The 20958-nt window shown below is 51.7% G+C and overlaps 1 protein-coding gene across 1 annotated transcript in view; it reads right to left on the bottom strand.

Moving 5' to 3' along the window:
- Positions 1–20958, bottom strand: part of BACE2 (beta-secretase 2) — a 97743-nt gene that overhangs the window by 29652 nt on the left and 47133 nt on the right. The window contains exons 6-10 of the mRNA XM_029940622.1: positions 17873–17961; positions 7568–7784; positions 3749–3877; positions 2432–2566; positions 1007–1108 (exon numbers count right to left, since the gene is read on the bottom strand). Coding sequence (XP_029796482.1) covers positions 1007–1108; positions 2432–2566; positions 3749–3877; positions 7568–7784; positions 17873–17961 — 672 coding nt within the window. The remainder of the gene's footprint in view (positions 1–1006; positions 1109–2431; positions 2567–3748; positions 3878–7567; positions 7785–17872; positions 17962–20958) is intronic.

The following is a 20958-nucleotide window of genomic DNA, read 5'->3' as shown; positions in this document are numbered from 1 at the left end:
TCGGGACAATCCAAGCCCTGTCCTCCTCCCCACGCTTCTGCAAGCACCTGCCATCAATCAGCCGATCCCTGGTTCTTTGAATCCGGCCAGTGGGGCAGGCGGATGGTCAGCCCGGTGTGCGTACCAGGAGAAAGACTCTGGGCAGGAGGCACTCGTTTTTGGCGGTCTTGCGAGGGCAGCCCTGTGCAGACGGAGGCTTCTGAAAACCCCCAGGAAGCTGAGAGAAATGACTGTGGCACGTTTGGACAGACAGCAGCGGCAGCGGCGTGTGGCTTCCCCTTCCCGACACTGCGAGGGGCTCTCCACCCCGACCCTCACGACAGCCCGGCGCCCAGAGCTCCGTGGAGGCTCCGAGGGCCTGATCCCGCCCCAGGGACCCAGCTACGTTCAAGTGCATCTGACCCCCTGCAGCTGGGCTTCTCCCCAGTCAGTGCCTTTGGTCCGTCCGCTTGCCCCGAACCAACGGGTAAGCTGGAGGCACAGTGGGATACCGTCGGCCAGTTCTCCAAAATGCATGCTGCCCCTGACCGTGATGTTGATCATCATTGCACTGGCCTGATGGGCCTCTGTCTTCTGTGAATCACTCTCTTCTACAGAAGTAAGAAATTAAAATTCCAGCACAGCTTGGATGAAGGCCCAAAAAAGAGTACACTTTTTGGTTTATTTGTTTTGTTTTAAAGCCTGCAAGCATATTCTTGGTTTACTATTTAATGTAAAATACTACCAACTAGATTTTTTTCTCGGATTAAAAAAAAAAAGTACTACACCCACTACACTGTTATTCAAAATACTAAATAGCGTCGCACCTTCAGATCCAAGTCCTCTGAGGTTAAGGTTAAGAAATTCTTTGCTGGTTAAGAGGAAGACTGTGCACTTAGTAAGTAATAGTTAAAAATTCAACCCCTCAAAATCCTCACATGAAGACATCAGAGTACACAGTAGTGCCCCTCAGCATGTGGTCATGACCCAGTGTTCTCCAAGATTTGCCAGCACCATGAGGACTCACCAGAGACGTGCGGGCCACGGCTTCCACTACCGCGTCAAACACTTTCTGAGGCAGGCGCAGGAGGGTGGTGCCGCTGTCCACAATGGCCTTGTCTGCGTTATACTGGAAGAGAGGAGAGTTGGTGGGGGAAGGGCACAGACGCGAAACTCCTTATCGATGTGTGGCTTCAGCCTAAGCGGGCCATCTCCCCCTATATTCAAATTCAGGCAGCCGTGGTCCCTCACCGGTGGCCAAATCCCTTTCCTATCTTGGAACTTGGGACACTAGCCCAAATTGTCACTTCCCAGATAAGGAAACAGAGGCCAGGAGAAGGAAGCGACATGATCAGAATCAACAGCGGTCTCCATGCAGAAGTCTCCCCATTTGGAGGTGCCCCAAGGTCCTGGTCAAGGAGCCCCCAAGGGCAAAGGGGAGAGACCCATTTGTCTTCCGAGATCGACGCAATACGTTAATTACAATTTATACACATCGCACCAAGCCAACGGTCATCCCACAAATGGAGAAGGAGGACAGATGGCTTTTTAATAGACACGCCACCCGTGATCTGGTGGAAGCGCGGCCACGTTCAGGGGGAGGATGTCACACTCACACCAGAGTCTGTGTTTTGCTAGAGGCCCTCCCGTTCCTACCACCAGATTCTTTACTCAGCAAATAAGGGTCTGTGACAACACACCCAGCTTTGTGGCCTTAGGCCTGAAGACCGTCGCCGTGGAAGGGAGCACGGCTCTGTCGAGCTCTGACAGCTGCGCATCTGGGAATCGGAGGCGAAGGGACGGCCCGTGGGGAAGCGGGGAGGTACCGATGGGCCGTGGTTTGTATAAACCGTCCTGTTTGGTCCTATGTTTCATCCTCAACACCTCATAACCAGGCCGACTCCCTCAAGGTTCCTCCTCATAATGCATTCTGGCCGCAAAGGAGCCAAACACAGACAGATTGTAAAGACGGTTTTTGGGTGACTTGGTGCCCCGCTCTTCACCCGCGTGCCTCTTCTAAGGACGGGAGACAGGTTCCCTTGGGCGAGAGCTGAGCGCGGGAGGGAGGGGCGCAGAGGAAGGAGAAGGCTGGTGATCGCAGTTGCGTTCTGCTTATTTCCAATCCTCCCTTTGCCCTTCGCACTGACGTGAACCTGCTTATTCCAACCTCTTCAAGAGTCCGGGCACCGTCAGGCCCAGACGTAGGCCCGACGGTCCACTGCACACACCATTTTATACTACTTTTCTCCGGCGAGGCCAAGTGACCAAAAGGAAACAAATTTTCTGGAAGAAGGAGTTCATTATCACACAAACCCTGTAACTTTTAATGTAATGAACCTTTGACTTATCTCGTAATTGGAACGGCCCCTCTGCTTTTCTATTCAGGGCCCAGCAGGCGTATTTACGTGACCCAGCCACACAAGGGGAGACACAGAGATCACAGTGCAAATACCTCTCTGCAGTCCAGATTAAGGCTCTGGCCTCCAATTTCCAGTTTCAGAATTTCTATCTGATAATACCACTCCTCCTTAATAGGGGTATACCAGATGTCTCCTTTGTACAGACTTGGTTCAATTCCACCCAGGACCTGAGAAGAAAAATATTCACGAGTATAAGAAAAAACGCGTAGGCAGACGAACACAATACACAAAGAAAGCGTGCGGTCTACAGGCGGATCCTCGCTGGAGTCAGGACCTTCACGTCATTGTGATGTTATGAAACATACATGCCCGAGGGTTAAACGGAGGACGTTCGGGGGCCACATACCCGAAGGTCAAACAACATTACGCCCATGTCTCATCGCGATGGTCTGGCGGTTTCCCTTATGTAAGGGAAGTACATACAATTTAGGCTTAGGGAATCGAGACTTCCTTCCTCCAAACAAATGAAGTAAAACAGTGAACCGCATCGAGCGACGGTGATTTAGTTCCTGGGACACAGGACTTACTGTCTTGCACATCTGCACGCAACGTGGAACAGAAGAGCCTCCCCTACCCACAGCGTCAGGCTGGCAAAGTATGTAGCTTCGCCCCACGCATGCTAGGCTGTCCTCTGTCCAGGAAAGGGGGTAAATACGGTATCAAGAATAGGCGAACGGTTAGCAAAGGAAAGCAACTAGGCTTGCTGCTCACAGTTGGGTGACAAAGGGTTGTCGGCACGCGCCCTGAGGTCCCCTTCTTGTGCACTGTCCCTGTCGCCTCCTGCTTTAGACGTGGGGGTGCAGGGCTCATTGAGGGGACGCCCAGGCTACAGCATATCCCCAGTGCTGATGGCTTGGATCTCGTAGAAAGCCTCTGCTGTGTGTGTGTGTGTGTGTGCGCGCACAAGGGTGTGCACGCTGAGACAAAGGACACACAGGTGTGCCTGTCTCCCCTCCAAACTGATGAAATCACCAGCGTTTCCCTCTGCTTCCCCGAGGCAGGGCAAAGCCCCCTCACCACACCCCTACTGTTCATCACCTGCCCCTCCCCTCCCCAGCCCGCCCAAAACAGTTACCCTTCAAAGAAAAAAATTTTTAAGAAGCTTTCACGGATTTGGGAGAAGCAATGACAATCATCATCTTTTGGGTGGCAAGATAATTAGGAAAGATAAAAATAATCCCTAATCGTATCCATTTTTTAAAGGTTCTAGAACAAAGGTTATCAAAATTCCACAGTACTTTCTATATCCTTCCGTGTCTACCGTTCCCATCAGGGTGTTAGTGAAACAGAAGAAACTGCCCGACTAACGTGTGATTTTTTTCCCCTCTTGAAGACTGAGAGATACCCACAAGACTACCTCCGTTGGTACCAGGTCCAGTGATGGGCAGGCCTGCCCCGCACATCTGCATCGAGAAGATGTTGGGGATCCTCGCTTGGGCCACCAGGGAGTCGAAGAACGTCTCCAGGGAACTTGACGGCTGTCGGAGGAGAAACAGGGGCGACAACCCCGTGACTCGCCGCACAGACAAGGGACCCGAAGCAGACGCATGATGTACAAGCCGCCTCCCTAGGTGGTTTCACAGCAAAACAAACAAGCTGCAGTGACTCGGAAGCCTGCGACAGAACTTCCCGCCGGGCGGGGAGGTTCCTGCCGGAGCCGCTCCGTCGTCCAAGTGAGATAGTGTTTCTAAAACTGGATCGATACGGTGGGTTGTGTGGCCCCTGCTCGGGAATGACACACACAAAGAGGATGGTATTTCTGGAGCCACCACGACGCCATCACATCTGTCATCGCAACTGTTCTGGGAGGAAGGGTGGGTCCTGGAAGTGGGTCAGCGGGATGGGTGCTGGAGTCCAGTCTCGGCCATCCCCCAGGAACGGGAGAACGGCCTCTGGCAGCCGCCTCCATGGCTTCAGAAAACGCCACTCGCTCCTTTCCGCCACGGTCGTCTGGCACACAAGACCTCTCGGATCCCAGCACCCACTCTACTCCGGCGCGCAGGAAAGGAGGAGGGAACGAAGAGTCCGGGACCCTCGGCTTTAAAAGCTCCCTGTCGGGGCACCTGGGGGGCTCAGTCGGTTAAGCATCTGACGTCGACTCAGGTCATGATCTCAGGGTTAGTGGGTTCGAGCCCCCCGTCGAGCTCAGAGCCTGGAGCCTGTCTTCGAATTCTGTGTCTCCCCCTCTCTCTCTCTGAGCCTCCCCTGCTCACGCTGTCTCTCTCTCTCTCTCAAAAATAAATAAAAACATTAAAAAAAAAAAGCATTTTAAAAGCACCCTGTTCCCTGCCTCCACATTTCAGGGCGCCCAAGCAGCCTGCACCTCCCTTCCCGTAGAGTGGGCACTCGCTCGGGCGCCCCCACGTCTCCAGGACTCAGAGGAAGAGGTGCAGCGTGCGAGAGCAGCTCAGGGACCTCAGGCAGATTTTGGTTTGGACAACTGGGGGATACCAATCACGTGGAGCCGTTATTTATTTATTTACTTACTTATTTTGAGAGAGAGAGAGAAGATGAGCTGGGGAGGGGCAGAGCGAGAGGGAGAACCTCAAGCAGGCTCCGGGCGGTCGGCACAGAGGCTGACTCGGCGCGAACTCCCAAACCGTTGAGATGGTGACCGGAGCCGACTGCGTCACCCAGGCACCCCCAGAGCTGCTGGTCCTTGACGGGAACTTACTCGTTGGGGCCCAGGTGATGCCATGGGCACGTTCTCACCGAGACGGTCACCATCAGGCCTACCCCTTACTGCCCGTGAGAAGTAAAACAGAAACTCTGGAGGGAGCAGGAGAGCTCACTGGCGAAGAGAAATCTTTCCCTGTGGTTAAGTCTGTGGTCTCCGGCCTCCCCGGCCGCTCCTGTAGGCTCTCTTCCAGGATTCGGCACAATCCCCACATGTGACCTGCACAAGAAACTCGGCCTCGGGGCCTCCTGCTGGGCCGGGCATGGTGCTGACCCGGGCCAGGTGCCCGGGGCACCTGGGAGGCAGCCAAGTAAACACCACCTGGGGCTCAATTCCGGCTCCACCCCTGCTAACTGGTGTGACTTGTTCCTTTGTTTCTTTATCTGGAAAATGGGAAACTAAGAGCCTCCCAGAGGTGCGGCAGCGCTGACGTGAGTCAGGGCACACAAAGGGCTTGGAAGAGTGCCCAGTACCCAGGAAGGGATGTGTTATTATTCTGTCGAGTCACTTCTCAGGAGGACTGGATCATCAGATCTCTCTTGAGGTTTAGAAACCTACAGGTGCCAGGAGGGACCAAGTGCACCTGGATCAGCAGGACCCAGGCGGACCCAGGCGTCTGCGGCATGAGAGACCCTGGAGGCGGCTCGGAAGCATCGGGCTGCCGCTGAGCCCTCAGTCCGCCTCTTCCACACACGTGTCCAGACTGCACTGCGGTCGCTGCCTCCGCCACGCACCCCGTCCTACCAGTCCTGGGCCTCCTCCCTCCATCCTGGGACGGGAACCCACTGATGGTGATCTCAGAATTCCACACACGGAAAGGTCCCGTGGGGAGCCCGGACACCCAAAGGGACCCCGAAGTCGCCACTTTGAAGGAAGTTTATTATCAATATTATCGATGCTGGGGAATTCGGCTTCATTCTACCCTCCTCCAAGTAATCCGCAATAAAACCGTGCTCACACCTTGCACTGTCAAAGTCAGGTAAAGGTGGCATGGTTTGCCCTTGGTCACGCTGTCAGTGACACCGTATTTAGGAACGTAGGTTACTAGGGCACGTGGGTGGATCAGTCGGTTTTGTGCATGACTCTTGACTTCGGCTCAGGTCGTGATCTCGTGGCTCGTAGGCTCGAGCCCCGTGTGGAGCTCTGTGCTGACAGCTGAGAGCCTGCTTGGGATTCTCTCTCTCTCTCTCTCTCTCTCTCTCTCTCTCTCTTTCTCTGCGCCTGCTTGCTCGCTGTCTCTCAAAATAAATAAAAATAAACTTTAAAAAGACACTAATGTATGTTATTAAGAGTCTGCAAATTTCTTCTTAAACACACCCTACAGTACTGAGAAAAAAAAGGGCTCTAGAAGCCCACAGGGTCTTGCAGCCAGGCTTTGGGCAAGGAGGCAAACCTCTCTGACCCTCACTCTGCACGTCCATAAAGCAGGAGATCAGGGCCTCCCAAAGTCAGCCTCGTGGGGAGACGCCAGGGAACCTACGTCCCGTGATGCTCTCAGCCTGGGTGCCTCACGGGCCTGCTCTCCTAGAGAAGCCACAGGGATCGGGAAGCCGCCCCCCACCCCTGCCTGCTGCTCGCTCTCCACCTGCCCCCCTGCACCACGTACTGGAACAGGCCTTCCCTCCTGGACCCTCACGGACCACGGGGGGCTCTGCGGTCACTGGGCGGGCGGGGGTTTCGCACTCCGCTCTGGCTCCAAGCCCAGCACCGAAGAATGGCAAGGGCGAGGTGTGGGGCCTGCTGCAGACTGGGGTGTAGGGGGGGACCTCCTGCTTTGCTCAAGGGTGCACAGCCCGAGCCCTGGGCACACCCAGGGGTCTAATCTGCTGGCCTCTGGCTCCCTTCCTGGTGGAAATTCCCCAGCCTGCGAGCAAGCCCGCCTCTCCACGCCTGCGTGCCACCGTCCCTTCCTGCGGGCCAGCGTGAGTCCAAGTGTTTGGAGAACGTTCAACTCTGTCTTTCCCGTTCTGTGCAGGTTCTGATGCTGATGAGAGCACGCTTTCCCCTGGGCGCCTCCCGGGCCCCTGGCCAGCGGTCCCCAGGACATGCGTTCAGGCCCCATTCAGGCTCCGGGAGGGGTGGGGGGCGCTTCCCCGCCGAGGTCAGGACCTCTCACACGCTCCATGTCCAGTGCAAATGTAGGAGTTAAACCAACGTGTTTTCTTTTAACCCTACCCAATGAAAAGCCCAATACCATAATGAAGGTGATTCAGATTCTGTTACCATTTTTAAACTACAGAAGCAAAATAAGCAAAAATAAGACAAATCAGAGGAAGTAACTCTAAGGGTATATGTCGGCAGGGAAGTTCAAAGAACTATACCGTTCACCTTACACATTAAAGACACCCAGACATGCAACTGATCGTGTGACCACGGTCCACAATGCTCGCGGGCCGCCCGTCCCCCACAGCCCGGACCCACCTGCCGCCCGTCCGAACCCGGTTCCAGACTCGTCCCACCTGGCTCGCTCAGGTCCACAGACTGGCCTTACCTTGGCCAGCGCAGCATACGCGAGCCCCAGGATCCCGCTCCATTTGACGCCGGGCAGAAAGAAATTCTCGGACTCGAAGATAGTGGCAATGTTGACGAGGAACGAGCTATTGAAGCCCTTAGGGATGGTGACCACATCCTCCCCCACGAAGCCGGTCCAGCTCCCCTGCGTGTACTTCACCGTGACATCGAAGCCCTTGGAGCGGTACGTACTGGACCTGGACAAAGGAAAGAAATGGCGTCGTACGGTCTGTGGCTCCGCATGCCCACGAGGTGACACATCACCGTGGCAAAGATGCTGCACAAAGCACAGCAAAGCTATTATATTCAACTCTCAAGAATTAACAGTGTTCCCTGCCGGCAAAGTGACATTTCCCACAAGAGGTGACACCAACATTTGGGTAGCACCATTTCCAGCCCGCGTATGGGGGAGGTACTGGGGTCCACAGCCCCCGACTTAAACACCTACCCCTGTGAAGCCGGAAAGTCAGGGGCTTAACCTAACCGGATAGCCTTTGAAGGCACAATCGAGCCCGGGCACCTGCCTGGCCCTCCGGCTTCACAGGGACTGCGCGAGGGCTGCTCTGTGACACAGGGAGGGACCAGGAGCTCCCACCCGTGGTGGCCTGGGGTTCAGATGTATACGCACCATCAGTGTGAAAACACCAAGTGATCCCCTCCACCTCCATGCCTTTCTCCTGATGTCACAGGCTCCTTCTCTAGGCTCCGGAGTTCTTGATACTCAACCCAAAATATGTGTCGCACTGTGACCCCAATCACTGCGACATCATCTACAGCCCTACATGCATATGGCCCCGTGGGAAAGAGCTACTCAGAGTCCCAGGAGAGTCCCAGGAAGGGATTCTGATAAAGGTCAGAGCAGATGAGAATCCCGCCCTGGGGGAGACAGACAGTAAACAAACAAATACATAAAAGTCCAGGTGGTGATAAAGAATGTTAAGGACTTTCCCAAATCAGGAGTGGGGGGCAGTGACTTGGTGGTCGCCCACTAGGCGTCTCCAATGCAACCACCTAGGTGTGAGACACTTGCATAAAGACAATGAGCCAATGAGCCACGTAGGAAGGACATTCTGGAGCAGGTGTCAAGGCCCTGTGGTTGTCCAAACCTGTAAGGTCATTCTTGTACCCAGCCGAGCTTAAAAACTCTGCTGAATTATAGCAAAAGACCCAAAGAATGTCTCTAGGCAAATACCTGAGCGTTCACACCACACTCACCCTAGGAAAACGATCTAATTCCTAAGAGAAGTGTCCAATCACCAAGTGAGTCACTTGAAAGGGCTCCTGTTTTCCTGCGGTTTTTATTTCACTGGTCCAGTCTCTGAACACTATGTCTTTGTTGTAGGATCAGATGAACCAGGGCGGTCTTGCCTGAGGTCGGGAAGGAAGTTAAATCAGATGGTATGACCTCTTTTGGTCATAAGTCTCATAAGGTTTAAATATATTGGGCAGTTTTTAACTCAGTAATCACACGTCTGGGAATTTGATCCTAAGGGAACCCCTGTGACGCAGGCCGAGATTCAGGTACAAAGACAGTCATTGTGTTTTATTTATAACAGCAAACAGTTGGAAACAACCTATGCGCCCAGTAAAAAAGAGGCAATCATCTCTATGACGGAATATTACGTAGCACCAAAACATGCTATTTACTAAGTCATTTTCAACGACACAGAAATACGGTACAAGAAAAATGTCAGTGGCTCCCTCCAGGTGGCTTGTGAGGGAGATGCCCCTTGTTTTTAAGGCCCATCTACAATTGCTGCATACTGAACATCTACAGTCAGAAAAAAATAGTTATTTTTAACATGTCTGGCAGATATGGGCACCTAGGTAATAGCTCAGTCAGTGAAACGTCCGACTCCTGATTTCTGCTCATCATGATCCTGCAGTCTGTAGGTTCGAGCCCTGCTTCAGGCTCTGCAACAGTGTGGGGCCTGCTTGGGATTCTCTCTCTGTCTCTCTTTCTCTCTCTGTGCCTCTCCCCTATTTGCATGCATGGGCACGTACTCCCTCTCAAAGTAAATTTTTAAAAAAGGCAGAAATGGGGTGCCTGGGTGGTTCAGTTGGTCAAGCGTCCGACTTCAGCTCAGGTCATGATCTCACAGTTCATGGGTTCAAGCCCCATGTCGGGCTCTGTGCTGACAGCTTGGGATTCTGGGTCTCCCTCACTCTCTGCCCTTCCCCTGCATGCACTCTCTCTCCCAAAATAAGTATTTTTTTTAAATGGCAACAAAATTTTGGAGAAATTTATGTTAACTTCATAATGGGAGACAAAATACAAAGAACGCTTAATTTTACTATTTACCATCTTAAGGTGGTAGAACCTTAAAGGGGCAGCAGTGTGATGTGGCCACCTCGTGTGCACATGTCTCCAGACAAGGGCGGACACAGAAGAGCGAGGACGGAGGGGTCCAGGCACACAGAGCGCTAGGGGCCCTCAGAAGTCACAGGTGGAGGGCAGTTGGGGACCCGAGGGTGCGGACACACCCAGCTTCCTGCCGGCACTGACTGAGGCGGGCCTGCTGTGCAGGAGGGGCACCTTGACAGCCAGTCGCAGGGACACCACTGAATTACTCAGTCCCCGCCGACAACGCCGGTCCTCCCTCGAGGTCACCAGCACACCACAGCTAACAGAAGAGGCTATTTTGAAACGTTCAGAGAATAGGATCTGGTCCAGGGCCAGCACACCTTTTCTGTAAAGGGCTAGAAGGTCAGTGTTTTACCTTTTGTGGGTGGCAGGGTCTGCTACCCCCCAGCCCTGCAAATCGAATGGGGACGCAGGCCACGGCTGGCACACAAGCAATGTGCGCTGCTCGGTTCTAATGACGTGTTAGGAACATAAACACAGCAGGTTAGGTGGAGCCTGCGGGTCTGGTTTGTCGACTCCTGATCTAAAAGGTTCATTCTCTCGGGCGCCTGGGGGGCTCAGTTGGTTAAGCATCAGACTTCGGCTCAGATCACGATCTCATGAGTTTGTGAGTTCGGGCTCCAAGTAGGGCTCTCTGCACTGTCCGCGCAGAGCCTGCTTGGGATTCTCTCTCTTTCTCCCTCTTGCTGCCCTTCTGCTGCTCACGCTCTCTCTCTCAAAATAAATGAAAAGAAATAATCAAAATAAATAAAAAATAATAAAAAATTTTTAAAAACTTAAGGCTACCTTAATAAATGATTAGTTATCTCCCCAAAGCAGTTCAAAGGACCACAACTTTCTTTTGAGAAGCTGATTTCTTTCTACTGTGCCCAGAGTACAGAATGCTCCTTAGAATCTGCTAATCTCTCAGGAGCCTGGGCCAGCCTCGCACACGTATTCGGTGTGTTTTCTACGCTGTCCTGACCAGCTTGCTTCTCCCCTCATGGGGGAAGCATTCCCGATATTTCAGTGCCACCTGCAGAGCCAAGAGGCAGTTGTCACACTGACTGGGTCCAACCACTAGTTCAACTGCTTATTAGCTGTGTGACACGGGCCAGGTGACTTACCCTCTCTGTGCCTCTGCTGCCTCTAGCTGGAAAAGGGAGACAATACGGCCCCACACCTCGTGCAGCAGTTTAAGTTTGAGGAGCAAGAGTTAATACCGGAGAGCATTTAGAACAAAATCCCTGGGACACCGCAGGCACGCAACAAAAATAGCTGCTATTATAATTATCTAATCACTTGCTATCTTTATTCAATCTACGAACTACTATGAGAAAATGTAAGAATTTTTTCCCCTGAAAATGCTCCTACAGAGTTACTCTTACTGAATACTCAAAGCTGTCTCATTTGGAAGTCCAACCATTCCCCCACGGAAAGGGGTCAGTCCGTCGAACGGCTTGGCCAAGGTGGTCAGGAGCAGCGCTATCCTACACGACCGGCCGCAGTCATGGAAACACTACTAACAGGTGCCATCCGATATGGTAGCCACAGGGGGCTACTGAGCGGTAAAATACGATTACGGAGTGACTGAAGAGGTAAACTGAGGTCATCTAACATCCTGTATTTTCAACAGCCACACTTCACTAGCAGTCACCCTTGTAGAAAGCACGGTTGTGGATAATGCGAGAAAAAAGTAAGTTCGTGCTCTCTGAGCTCGCTGAAATGAACCTCAAAGAGCAAAAACCTCAGTGATGAATTCTAAGCAACTCGGAGGGTTACCGACATATAGTTTCCAGGACTAAATTAAACACACACACACACACACACACACACACACACACACACACACACACACAACGTGTTCTGCCATCTTCACACTCTAACATCCTTATTGGCACTAAAATGCTTTGGCTCTCAATGGCTCTGCACATGAATGAACTACATGGAGAGAGAACCCCACATTGGCTCCTCTGTGGCGTCCATTCCGGGTGCTCAGAAATGGCCATCCATCAAGGTAAGTCTGCTCACAGCAATGGACATCAACTTTGAACCGAGTTCAGGAGGCGTTCTGCCTCTGAGAGGCGTGTTGAGGGAACACAGGAGTGAAAAGGGAAATCCATCAACAGAGGAGAAAAGAGCCACAGAGCATTGTGTTATTTTGAAAGACACCCACTGTCGGTTTTCAGGGGACACAGAAAGAGAAGGTGGAGGGGCAGTCCTGGGGTCTGCTCGGTTCTCTTACGCCACCGCGCCCCGGGAACGTGGAGCCTCCAAAATAATGTAGTCGGGGGCTCTCTTCTACATATCTGGGGGTTTGGAACCTACCTTTGGGGTTGCTAGACTGGCCCAAGTGACCAGAGACTCCCTCCCCTTCACTGCTAAGGGTCTGGAAATGACCGGACCAGAGTGGACAGGGGCCACTGATGGCCCTGGGGCTGCTCAGCTAGCCTGTCCATCCTGGAGACTCGTCAACACCCTCAACGGAGGCCAACACCCTCAACGGAGGCTCCGACAGTCCTGTCTGGGACAGGTAAACAATGAGTGGGCTTGAGAAATGATCTCAATCATCAGGAAAAATGTCTGCATCATCACAAGGAGAGATGAGGCACTTCTCAGGGGCCTCAGGGGCCAGCTCAGCCCCCTCAAGATGGTCACCAGAAGCCCCCTAACATCCTAATTCTACCCACAACCAAAGGATCACCTGCTGCCTTGTGACAACTACCCTGTGGGCTGCATCCCACACGGACTGTGGGACGAGGAGACATTGTAATGGAAATATGTTTAATTTCCCAAAGAGATTAGTAGAAGGTCAGGGGAACGAGTATGTTGGCTCTTTAATCAAGCCAACTGGCTGGAGGCTATTTTACCGGCTAAAACAGAAGTACATCTAAAGAAATACACAATCTTCTTTTTGCCATGTAGAAATTCATCGAACATTCGCCACCATGAAAGAGGGCCTCTGATGGGAAAAAGCTACACAAATGATTAATGGTAGTCTGACGGCTCATTCCATAAATCAAAGAGCTCTTGTCAAAGAACCCCAAGCCAAAGCTCCAATTACTGGGAAATGTTTCAGGAAGCGGTAAGCCTGAATATCCAAAGGCTGGGGGACGTGAATCAGAGTCGGACGAACCCAACCAGGAACCTTATTATAACTAAGGGAGATCAGACGGGCAAGCAAACACAGAAACATCACAGAGCGGGCAGCTACATCTCAGAAAAGAGCCCTTTGTCAGAAACTAAGAAGGGAAGGGAGAACGTTCTCTTGGCTTCCATCAAATACAATGGCGGAAAGCGTACCGTGGCCAACTGTAAAGTCAGCTCAAAGCAACCAAGAAATTAATAATACATAATTTACACAAAAAATGCTATCCTTCCAATATTAAATGTGTCAAATGGAAGCGTGGGAGAAAAAGGAGGGTGGGGAACAGAAGAAGGGAGAGAAGAGAAAGTTAATGTAAATCTGAGCAAGCGCTTAACCCACCGACACCCATTGTTAGTAGGGATCCCAGACTGGGCAGAACGGGCCCCAAACACAGAAATGTGGTGCTTCACAGAACCGTCCTCTTAAAAGGAAGGCCAGAGGCCCTAAATGTGGGTGATGTCTTCTGGGTACTTAGTACATTTCAGCATCACCTGTGAACCACGGGGGTAGGCTAAGGTCTGGGCGACAGAGCCTGGGGTGGCTCCCGCCCACTGGTAGGCTCTGTTATCTCTACTCGCCCAGCGTGGTGGGTCCAGGAGACCGCTGAGTACCCACCAAGCTGGTTGGGAGCCCCCAGCAATCTTGTGTTAGTTAGCAGGAGGGAAGGCTTGGCCATCGCCAGAGCTGCAGACGGCCTCACCACACGTTTCACACTGAACCAGGCTCAACATGTAAATAGGAGAAAACAGGAACGTCTGTCCCTGACCACAAACCTGGCCAGCAGGGTCAGTGGGGAGGCTAGAAAGAGCGTCCACCTGGAGCATGACACAGAACCACCGTCCAAACCGTGAACAAAGCGAACGGTAAATGAGAAAGCGTGCAGCAGGCCGGTTAAACCCTGTGCACACATCAGATGGCCCTGTGCACGGAACCCATAACGCTGACTGGTTTCAGTAACCGCATCTGCGTGGCACAGGGTGACTGGCTTGCAAAGGGCTCTTTGGCCTTTATTGATCCCTGGCTGTGGGCACCTGCCCAAGAACTACCCTTTACCCCCTGGGAAGGAAACACTGAACCACAGGGTTAAATCTGCACACTCGAGGGGCGCCTGGGTGGCTCCGGGGGTTGAGCATCTGACTTTTGCTTTTGGCTCCGGTCATGATCTCACAGTTTGTGGATTCGAGCCCTGAGATGGTCTCTGTGCAGACACTGCTGGGGGTTCTCTCCCCCCTCTCTCTCTGCCTCTCCCCTGTTCGCTCTTGCTCTTTCTCAAAATAAACAAACATTAAAATAAATTGCACACTGGAATCTAATGTGATGACACACATCTCTGGCACTTTGGCTTTATCAGGCTGGACTTTTTCCTACTGTCTCCTGTGTCTGCAGATCTGGGACGAAAACCAGAAGTACCCCAGGGGAGGGAAGTCACTGAAGGAACAGCTGAGCCTTGAATACGAGTGTTCTGCGCAGGCCTGTTCTCAGCATAGGCAGTGTCCTGCGTGTGCGTGTTCTCAGCTTAGGGTAGGTGTGGGGCCACTAGGTACAGGGAGGGACTCCTGCCCGACAGTGGAGAAGACGGAGGGCTAAGAATGCTTTGCCACCCAGATAACATTTTTTTATGTGCTTTCAATACCCATTTCATTTTCCAGAAATGCAACTCCACTCGGGGAAGGTGATACTTTTGGTGGAGGGGCAACTTTACCAAGATTCTTTGCCTGTTTGGAAAATCACGTCACCAACCCAAGCCACTATGGGGGTCTGAGTCCACTTAAACTCCCTTCTAGGGATTTGCACTGGCTGCCGCAAGGTCCTGGATGACACAGCCTTGCATGCCCCGACCTCCCTGCCCTCCAACTGTAGCCAGTCTAGAGTGTGCACAGACTAAGGTACTGACCAACTCTGTCCACATGACCTCTTCCCATCTAGAAGATGGGTATGGTACCGAGGCATCTAGACTTAGGCACGAAGGTAAGTGATATTGCCTTTCCATTTTATTCAGGGCATTACCAAGTACTTGCTAGAAAAAGGGGGTGCCGGGGCTAATGGTTCAGGAACTACTGACCTAGAAGCTTGAACTTGGACAGGTCTCTTGGCCTCCTGGCCCTCCTGTGCTACGTGAATAACATCAAGGTCTGGACCAGCTCCAAGTCATGCTCCATGACGAAGCAGTCCCGAGTGAGCAGCTGGGGGCAGAGGATGTCGATGGACGGTCCATCAGAATGGGAAGGGCAGGTGTAGCCCCCAGCCTCGTGCACGCGCACACACGCACACACTCCTCCCCCTGCTGCACATCTGTGGCCACAGCTAAAGCTTTGGGGCACAGACAAGTCCTCTTCCATAATAAACAGTCACTGGCTGGGAAGTTCGTCCTGGAATTTCAGTGATGGCAGGTCCTCAGCACGAGGTGGTGCACTGAGCCACAGGCTCTCCGAAACAGGGGCCACCGGGGGTCTGGCGGCCCCACAGGCCTGCCTAGCCCTGCCACCACCGCTTTCCAGCTGTGCGCACAGGAGACCACGTCTCTTGTGCCACCAACATGTGGCCTCGGGAGAAGACAGACGGGCACTTCTTCCCTGTGGGGCAAGGCCTCCTGCCTGCCCACTGATGCCCACAGTTTTCGGAAGTTTCCCAATTGTTATTTTCCCCCAACTTTGAGTGGAGACTGTGGATGAGGAAGGTGGGCAGGGAGCTGAACGTGGTAGCTCAGGGTCTGGAAACAGCTCACAAGTTGAAGAGCAAACCACGTGTCCACTTACTTGTTTTCTCTGCTTCAGTTTAAATTTTAGGGCCACCAAAAGATGTGAAATCAAACTGTGCAAGGCATTAGGACAGCGACGGCACCCGGGAGACAGGGACTCTGACCCCACGAGCTCCACTGGAGCCCAACCCTGCATGAGGCCCTGGTGGCCCTCCCGGGAGCCCAGTGGGGGCTCCACCCCATTCTCGGTGCCCACCTCACCATGGCAGGCCTGCAGCCCTGTCCTCGGACTCAGTGCTTTGTGCTCCTTTCTAAGCAAGTCACAGAAATGGTTCCAGTGAGCCAGACCCTGACCACCACTCAACTCCAGGGCAGCAAAGGTGGCTGTCCCAGGAGGCCAGTTGCGGCCCAGAACAGCCTCATGCTCCCGCCGGACGCTCCTCTCCCTGCTCCAGCCCACCCCACGTGAGGACTAGAGGGCTCGGGGACCGCCGGAAGAGGGGGTGCTCTCTGCAGACCAGGGGTGACTACCAGAAGGCCAGCGGACTCAGACTTTTACCGAGTCAAGGCCAGGAGAAGGCACCACAGCTGTGGGAGAATCCTCCTTTGGACTCCCCTGGAAGGAGTTCATACCCGTGCGAACACGCATGCCCAGACAAGTCCACGACTCACCGGAAAACACACAGCCATACACACACAGCGAGATCAACACATAGACACACATGCAGGTATCTACATACACACAGATGTCTACACACACAATGACCCACAACCATATACACACATGCAAATATTTACATACACACAGATGTCCACACACACACATACAACCATACACATATACAAATACATACACAACCATACAAACGTATGCAGGTACCTACACAGAACACAAAAATATATGCATACACATAAACACACACATAATCATATACACATACAGATATGTACATATGCACAATAATACATAATCAGACACATATATACACAACCATATACACATATGCAGTATCTATTCATATACACAAATATATGCATATATACATACAACCATCACATATAAATATGCACACAACCACATACTTATACATATATGTATGTATACACAGCTACCTACACATACACAATGACAATCGTAGACAAATACACAACCATATATATATATATAGCTATACATATACACAAATATATAAATACAGATATACACAGCCATGTACACATAGATATCTACACATTTATGTACCCAGAGATATATACAGCCATATACACGAATATACACACAGCCATATACACACATATATATGTACACAACCACACATGTATGCAGATATCTACACATACACAAGTATTTACATACACATAAATATATGCAGATAGTTACACATATTTGCATAACCATATACACATAGATATATACAAACCATATACACATACACATATATATACAACCACCCACACATGCCGGTATCTACACATACAGAAATATTTACAGACCCATAAAGTCATACACACAGATATCTACATACACACACACACAACCATATACAAATCCAGATATCTACATAAACACACACAAACAGACACTCAACCATATTCATATACACACAAATATATACACAACCATACGCTGGTATCTACACATATGCACAAATATATACATACACACAAATACACACAACCACATACAAAGACAGGTACATACAAAACCATATACAAACATAGATATCTACACATATATACAAATATATATATACACAACCATATACACATACACACACACAAATACAATATACACACATCAATATATCTACACATACACACAAATAGACATACAAGTGTATACACGTACACAGTTTCTACCCATATACACATAACCATATACACACGTACACAAATATATGCACAATCATATAAACATACACACAAGTATACACACAACCATATACAAATGTCTACACATGCACACGAATATGTGCATTCACAGACTCCCCCTTAAAACGACACAGCCTTTTGGCTTCTCCTGTGCCACTGACCGCTCAGAATTCACGCGGCGCCCTGAAACCCTGCCATGCCCGGCCACGCGCCCATCACTCACCTCTCCGTGTCAAAGTACGAGTCTATGTAAGAATGCGGGGCACCTGCCACGGCAAAGTTGCTGCTTCCGGTATCCACGAGAATCTGCAGCTTTTAATTTGAAGGGGGAAAAAACAGACACTATCAGGCTACTGGAATAAGGCAACGCTCTTGAATAATTCTTTCCAAAACTAAGCAACCAGAACAAGGTATTACACTTGCAAAAAACGTGGATCAATGAGAAATTTGCTTTAAAAGTTGTTATGAAGTTGAAATCTGAACACAGTCCATTAAGAAGCTAATCGTGGGGGGCGGGCAGTGTTGCTCTGGATACACAATGGGCCTTAAAAAAAGGTAAAATTGAGTGAAAAACAGAGTCTTCCTTTTTAAAACCATTGGAACCTGCTACGGGGCAGAGCCTTTTCCCGTCCTGGGCTGTCAGCCAACTCCCAGCTCGGTCACCTGGTGAGGCGCGCCCCCCCCCCTTTCCGATCTCAGGCTGGAAATCCAGATGGGGGGGTGTGTGCCCAGGAGATGCCTCCACAGCCTCCCCCCTCCCCCCTCAGGCAGCTGGCGTCCCCTCATCTCTGCCATGCAGCACCCGGGGACGCCTGTCACAGGCATCACCTCTTTCGTTTTAATGACTTAGACTCTGCATTCAATAACGATGCAGGATCTTAGATTTCCCACTGGTGGGCTCTGACACACGGTGCACCCAAACGAAGATAACATAAATTTCTATCACTCTGTGGCCCCTTTCCGGTCAATCTCTCCTGTTCCTCAGAGGTAACCTCTATTTTGTTCCCGGGCTGGGTTTCACTGGTTCTGGACAGTATATAAATGTAAACATGGGAGTGTTTTTCTTTTGCCCCACAGGTGGGTGGCATGTGGCTTCATCTGGTCACCACGTTTTGAGCTTCTCTCCTGCTGTGACAGGATCAGGACATGGCGCTACATGTCTGTCCTGCTCAGTGGGCACTGGGGTCGCTTCTCATTTCAGCCTGTCGTGGAGGAGGCTGCCCGCACGTTCTCACAGGAGTCACTCTGTGGGTGTCTGTTGGGTAAACACCCAGGAGTCCAACTTGTTGGGTCATAGAAGAAGTCTATTTTTAACGTGTGTGTGTGTGTGTGTGTGTGTGTGTGTGTGTGTGCTTTAAATTCCAAACATCTCTCCACAGGAGATACAGCAAGTTACACTCCCGCACATAATAGATCAACTGTCTGTCTTGTCCATTTGCTCCATACCCTCCTCAAACTTGGCATCATGGATCTTCTCCAGAGCGGTCTTTCTAGTGGGTGTGGAACAGTATCTCACTGTGGCTTTGACGTGACCGGCGACACTGAGCTGCCCCAGTGTATTCGCATCGTCCCCTCACCGTCCCCAAGCAGTGATGTCCCTGAGTAGGGTGTGCTCAGCATCCCTCCTGGGTCCAGAGCCCAGACTGTAGTACAGCCCACTGTATGCGGCATGAGGAAATCTTCCAGAAGTAAACACAGAATATGCAGATAGAACCCCAAAGGTTGAAAATCAAGTCTAAAAAGCTATAGGTAAAGGGGAGCCTGGGTGGCTCAGTCCACTGAGCATCCAACTTCAGCTCAGGGCGATCTCACAGTTTGTGAGTTCGAGCTTCATGTCGGGCTCTGTGCTGCCAGCTCAGAGCCTGAAGCCTGCTTTGGATTCTGTCTCCCTCTCTCTCTGACCCTCCCTTGCTCCCTCATGCTCTCTCTCTCAAAAATAAATAAACATTTAAAAAAAAAACTGCTAAAAAAGGCTGGAGATGAAGAAACCCAGGTGGGTAAGTTTTCACCCAGAATTCTCTCAACACTTACACAGCTGCTCTGGTCAAACCCTGTTTTGTCAAATCCAGTGTTTCCCACGCTTCTCTCACGTGACCCCCTCCCCCAGCAGAATTTCTCTCAGTCAGCCGCTCTGTGCTTCTGGGAAAACAGTCTTTGTTCTGGATCCCACGACTCACCACTCCCAGTTTTCCCCCCACTTCCTCCTGCCCCCTTCAGTCTCGCTGCTGGTGCCTCTCCTCTGCCCAGTGGGAGAACCCAGAGGGGACTGGGCACCACACATCCACTCGCGTCCTCTACGCCTTTATTCAATGGGCACTCCTCAACGCACCGTTCTGAACGGCAACCCTGTGCCCCCACCAGGCACCCCCTTTCCTTCCTCCCCCGGCTCCCATGACGCTCATCAGGCAGGCATCTAACAGCACCTACTATGTGCTAAGGACTCGGCACCTAATATGTGCCGGGGACTCCTTACAGTGTTGCATATACATGAACATGGTGAAGCCTCACAAGGGCTGTCTGAGGGCAGCATCGACCCCCTGACTTCACAGACCGGGCAAGCAGGTGCAAAGGGGCCCACCTGCCTGGTCACGCAGGGGTGGGGAGCTGGGCCGGGTCTAAACTCACACTGTCTTACTCCAAACACATTATTTTAACGCATCTGCCTACCTCCCCAGCTCTAGGAGCTACCCGTCCCCCCCCCACCCCCACTAGCATGTGAGCTCAGGGCAGGGATTTGCGCTGTTTTGTCCACTGCTCTGTCCCCAGTGCCCAGAAGGGGGCCAGGCACAGAGCATACACTCCAATATGTGCTGAATGAACAGCTGAATGATTCTCAATGGTAAAATCAAAGACATCAACTTTCCCCTTGGTACAACGACAACATAGATTCGGGAAAAAATAAGGAAGGTACAGTTGGGACGCATGAATGCTCAGTGCGCAGGCTCCATGGAGCCCCCCTTCCTGGGGAGGGGAAGCCAGGCTCACTGCAAGTCTGGCTTTCCCTCCCCGATCTAAGTGCCCCAGTGCCCCAGCCTTCCCCTGCAGGAGGCTGTGGAAATGGCCGGGAGAAACGAACCGCCCTGGACCTGTGGGCGCAACAAATGCAATGCCCGCGTCTTCCCAAAGGAGAATTTTGTGACCTCAGAGGGTGCCCTTCGCAGCACTGGAGATCCTCGCCAGGACCCTGCAGGAACAGAGACAGACAGATCCGAGGCCAACGTGTGACTCTAAAACGTCCTGAATAAAGAGCTGATGAAAGTCACTCGATTTGCCCTAACTTTAGGAAGCAAATTCTGCCATTTGTCTGCA

Source organism: Suricata suricatta, chromosome 5 (genome assembly GCF_006229205.1).
Source record: "Suricata suricatta isolate VVHF042 chromosome 5, meerkat_22Aug2017_6uvM2_HiC, whole genome shotgun sequence".
Lineage (NCBI taxonomy): Eukaryota > Metazoa > Chordata > Mammalia > Carnivora > Herpestidae > Suricata > Suricata suricatta.
The sequence above is the reverse complement of the archived record's forward strand: the minus strand, read 5'-3'. Positions and strand labels throughout refer to the sequence as shown.